General features: G+C 34.2%; 1 protein-coding gene across 1 annotated transcript; it reads left to right on the top strand.

Moving 5' to 3' along the window:
• The first annotated feature begins 600 nt into the window (after positions 1-600).
• LOC131639574 (cytochrome P450 72A15-like) lies at positions 601-3,455 on the top strand. The gene is made up of 5 exons (XM_058910057.1): positions 601-955; positions 1,082-1,299; positions 1,770-2,017; positions 2,170-2,551; positions 2,853-3,455. Exons 1-5 carry the CDS (start codon positions 643-645, stop codon positions 3,276-3,278), a joined length of 1,587 nt encoding a protein of 528 aa, XP_058766040.1. The 5' UTR covers positions 601-642; the 3' UTR covers positions 3,279-3,455.
• The last annotated feature ends 2,014 nt before the right edge of the window (positions 3,456-5,469 follow it).

The raw sequence follows: 5,469 nt of genomic DNA, 5'->3' as shown, positions 1-5,469 counted from the left end.
TTTGGAAGAAGATTAAGGCAAAATGAATGGGGGAGGGGGGCTGTTTTGCTTAATCTGCAAAACGCGTAGTATTTCGGAAATGAACTTCCGAAATGGTGTTTTCGGAAATGCATTTCCGAAATAAGACAAATTTTGAAAAAAAAAAGGCGCTTTCGGAGATGCATCTCCGAAAACACCTTTTTCTTACATTTCGGAAATGCATTTCCGAAGTCAGGGGTATATGTGGTTTTTCACCAGAGGTGACCTAGAAGGTTGGGAGGTGGGCAAATAATTTTCCTAATATAATCATTCATTCATCCAATAAATACCTTCTTTAAATTGTTTTTTTGTTAGCTGAAAAAGTGTTTTTTTTTGTTGAGGAGTTTATTTAATTAGGAAATATTTGTCCACGCTTAACGCGAGTAAACCATGACATCACACTTTGGTGTTTTTATGCTTTTGTTTTGATGAATACTTTTATATTTATTTCTTACATTTATAAAACTACATCATATATTATATATTGATTATACACTTCGTGGCTCTCGTGGGACACTCACGTGGTTTTTTAATCATAAAAACCATATTCATTTCTATACCCTCAAATCCTTATATTGTAACACATACGAGTTTGCTTTGAGCATTACACCAAAACACAAAAAAATGGAAACCATAGAAATATTATTATCATCACTAAGTTTGAAACCTACGAAAGTTGCACTTATCACTGTGATTACAACAATTCTGATATGGTTTTTTTGGAGTGCACTAGATTGGATTTGGCTCATACCAAAAAGAATAGAGAAACGTCTCAAACAACAAGGTCTTAAAGGAAATTCATATCGACTCATGGTTGGAGATATTAGAGATATGGTGAAAATGATCAAAGAAGCTAAATCTAAACCTATGGATCCTTACTCTAATGATATCGCTCCTCGTGTTTTGCCTTTTGTTGTTCATACTATTGCTAAATACGGTATGTGCAAATATATTTTCGATTTTTTATAAATATCATCTGTATGCAACTACAGACACTAATATATCTGTGTGTCTGGGTCTGAGTTCGAACCTAAAATCTCTGGTTATTACGTTATGCATGCAGGGAAGAGTTCATTTATGTGGCTTGGTCCAAGACCTAGGGTATTCATAATGGATCCAGACAAAATCAAAGAAATGACTACTAAGGTATATGATTTTCAAAAACCAGATATCAGTCCACTATTCAAGCTTCTAGCATCAGGCTTTGCAAATTTAGATGGAGACAAATGGGCCAAACACAGAAAAATTGTCACCCCTGCATTCAATGTTGACAAAATGAAGGTTAGTTTTTATATTTTTAGTGATTTTTTATTTTAGTTTTCATTTTTTAATATTTCTTTTATTAAATGTAAGGCATAACCGCCCCATTTAGCCTTGTCTCGTAAAAATTAAAATAAAATAGGACAGACATAATTGAAGGTGCGGGTCAAAAACTTTAATTTGTCCCAAAAAAATGAGGCGGAACGAGCACGCTAGTCTTGCACCCCTTAAAATTTATAAAAACTTTTGTTATTAACCATGCCAGCAAAACAAAACATAGTATGGCGGGACGGAACAGACAAATTAGAAGGTGTGAACTTACGACCTTTGTTAACTCCAAAAAAAATACAAATACAGACAAAATGGTTGTGTCCATCGGATCGGACTTATTTTTCCACCCTAATATGAAATGAGTTATTTCAATATTTTACAGAAATTAAAAAGTATATTAGTTATAATTGATGTTAATGATTTTTGAAATTCATTTACAGATGTTGATACCAATATTTTGTCAATCATGCGATGATATGATAAGCAAATTGGACAAAGTAGTAACTTCATCCAATGGGCCATGTGACTTAGATGTATGGCCTTTTGTCCAAAATGTTTCAAGTGATGTTCTAGCTCGTGCTGGCTTTGGAAGTAGCTTTGAAGAAGGAAAAAGAGTTTTTCAACTTCAAAAAGAAATGATTACTCTTACAATGACCCTTTTCAAGTTTGCCTTCATTCCAGGTTACAGGTTAGACTTCATTATGGTTCGGTTCGGTTCGGTTTTTGAATATTTTGTCACTTTATTAACAAAAGAAAAATAGTTCACTTATTTAACAACAGTTCGGTTTAGTTCAGGGATTCGAAACAATCCTAATTTTAATCATGCTTATTTATTGCTAGGTTCTTGCCAACTTATACCAACAGAAGGATGAAAGCAATTGACAAAGAAATAAGAACATCACTAATGAAAATCATAGACAGAAGACTAAAAGCAATAAAGGCTGGGGAACCTACAAACAATGACTTATTAGGCATACTTTTGGAATCAAATTATAAGGAATCTGAAAAAGCTAGTGGTGGTGGAGGAATGAGTTTAAGAGAAGTAATTGATGAAGTTAAGCTATTTTATTTGGCTGGACAAGAAGCAAATGCTGAATTGCTTGTTTGGACTTTGTTGTTACTTGCCAAGAATCCTGAATGGCAAACTAAGGCTAGGGAAGAAGCTTTTCAAGTTTTTGGGAATGAAAATCCAGATTATGAAAAGATTGGTCAACTTAAAATTGTAAGTTTTCTCTTCTCATAATAAAAAATGGATATTCATGCTTTAAACTCATCTAAATTGATCCGACACCAATCAAGTCACTATCTCAGCATTAGGGTCGTCTTAGATTTTCGTAGGCTCTGTGTAGGTTTGTTTTAGTTTTATTCTTAAAAAATAAATAGGGGTCTTATTTTATTATAGTTTTCGTAACAAATATTTTGTAAAGCCCTTAAACTAAAAAATTTTTGGTCTTGTGCAGCAGCTTGTCTCCTTAAATAATTTTTGATTTTGCTAACTCTAATTATCATTCTACATGAAACAGATATCAATGATTCTCCAAGAAAGTTTAAGACTATATCCACCGGTTATCATGCTCTCTCGATTCCTTCGCAAAGACACAAAACTCGGAGACCTAATCCTACCCGCCGGAGTCGAACTCATAGTACCTGTATCAATGATGCACCAAGAAAAAGAATTTTGGGGTGACAATGCTGGAGAGTTCAATCCAGAGAGATTCTCTGAAGGAGTTTCAAAGGCAACAAATGGCAAAGTTTCTTACTTGCCATTTGGATGGGGTCCTAGACTTTGTATTGGTCAAAACTTTGGTTTATTAGAAGCTAAAATTGCTGTGGCTATGATTCTTAGAAAATTTTCTTTGGAGTTTTCAAGTTCTTATACTCATGCTCCTTCCTTTATTATTACTCTTCAGCCTGAGCATGGTGCACATCTTATTTTGAATAAACTTTAGTGTGTTGTTTAGTTATTAGTTTTCTTAGTTGTTACCAAATAAATTAGGGTTCTTTCATTTGAAACTCATGGTTTTGTTTTTAATGGTTCCTCTTGTTTTTTATAATATGCTGATTGTAAAGTCAATTTTATTACTTTGGCTATGTAATTGAAATGATAAATTTGGTCTCTTACATTACTTTTGTTTTATTAATTTTCTCTTCAATTTATGTACAATTAGTAATATAAGGTTGTGACTTTTTTTTAATAGAAACATGTTTGGAGTGATTTAATATTTTATTTTTCTTTGAAACATAAATATTCAGTTATTTGAGAAGTATAAGATGTTAGACAAATGACTCTAAACACAAGTCAAACATAACAGAGAGAGGGGTGAATTGTGAAGATTGAAAAATAATATTCAATTATAATAACTTGATTTATAAATATATTTAGATTAGTTTCGTAAATCAAGCAAAGATAAAGCAATAGAATAAGTAAAGGAGGAACCTATAAAGAGCATAAATATAAAGAGATAAGGGAAGAGAGAAATGCACCAGTGATTTATATAGGTTCAACCTAACCACTTGATCTAGTCCTGTATGCAAGAATTTCATCTTGAGAGTTTTTACTATATGATATGTGAGTTTTTCACATGTTAGGTCCACGAACATTCTTCCAATCTAACACAAGATTTTATAGTGGTTAATCTCTAAACCAAATGAGAGATTTTACACTCGAATAATCTTAGAACCGAACAAAGCTTTACATTAAGCTGAGCTCAAGAATAAAATAGAGTTTTTCACGACTAAAATAAAAAACAAAACAAGAGCTTTTAACCGACTGAGCTCACAAACCAAACAAAGATTTAACCTAACTATTCTCAAGAACCTAACAGAGCTTTTAACTAGTTAAGATCAAACACCACATAACAATTTCTCTCAAAGTTATTACACAAGAGACAAATTCTTATTGAGTAATTTACCACAAAAACACCAGGATCGATAAAATAGCAAGTGTACTATTTTGCCTCTGTAGTAATAAAGGGGAAATTCCCCGAATGTCGAATCTCAAGGACTGCTTGACGATACAGAGTTTTTTCAGTATTTCAATTAAACAAAAGTTATAAGAGGTTTGGTTTGGTTTTGAATAAAAAGCAATTACGGTAAATAATTGAAGTACTGATGAGTTAGATAGATATGAGTAGGATGCTAGCGATGGTGAATGATTTGATCATGCAACAAATATAACTATATCTTGCAACAATGGTTTGTCCACTTGACTATCAGTTCTTAAGGTTTATTATTCCCAAGTCCTCAGGTAATAATTCTGTAATCCCTCAACCTAATCACTATGTCCATAGAAATTACGGTTGACATTAAACTTTCCAATATCAAGAATATTCTGATTATTGAAGGGTATTCCTAGTCCTAGGCAATATCTACTAAAATATGTTCTCAGACAGATCATGAACAACAGCTGGTCCGGCTTAATTGTATCACACAAAATCAATTTTCGTTTGTCCGACAGAAAAAGCAATAAGACAGTAAGAGAACAAATCAATATAGAACAAACTAAATTATCATTGCAAAAAGATAAATTTATTCATTACAGATCAAAATCATGGTCACCCCCTAGCATTGGGGGGTTTAGCTACTCATAACAATAACAAAAATCATAGTTTGAATTGTAGACATTACAGATAAACAAAGGGAATCAGATCTTCAATCGCGAATGCTCATGGAAATCTTCAATCCTTGCTTAGAATCTGAATTCTCCAGCTTCTCCAATATATTTTCGCACCCAAAACTGTCCAACCCTTGTTCAAACGCATTCTCCTTCTTTTATTTCTGCAAAACTGGGCTTTTCAGCAAGAAAGCCCAATGTTTCACGTGCACACGGGTGTGGGCACGCGCTTGGTGCTGTGACACGCATTTTGGGACGCGTCCTGGCAGGGAGAGGCATTTCCTTTGTAATTATGGTGGAGGACACGCGTGTGGGCACGCGTCTGGGCAGCAAGGCCAATTTTTGTAGTCTGGAATGCGTGTGGGCACGCGTCTGGGGATATGGCATGCGTCGTGGGACACGTTTCATCAGATTGGGGGCTTTTCAAGCTTCACACGCGTCTGGGGACGCGTCTCAGCAGAAGCTGGGATTTCTTTACGTCCACACGCGTGTGGGGACGCGTTTGACCAGCTTATGTGCTTTTCTTC

Source organism: Vicia villosa, unplaced genomic scaffold (assembly GCF_029867415.1).
Source record: "Vicia villosa cultivar HV-30 ecotype Madison, WI unplaced genomic scaffold, Vvil1.0 ctg.002690F_1_1, whole genome shotgun sequence".
NCBI classification, from domain to species: domain Eukaryota; kingdom Viridiplantae; phylum Streptophyta; class Magnoliopsida; order Fabales; family Fabaceae; genus Vicia; species Vicia villosa.
This window is presented reverse-complemented; position numbering and strand designations above follow the sequence as displayed.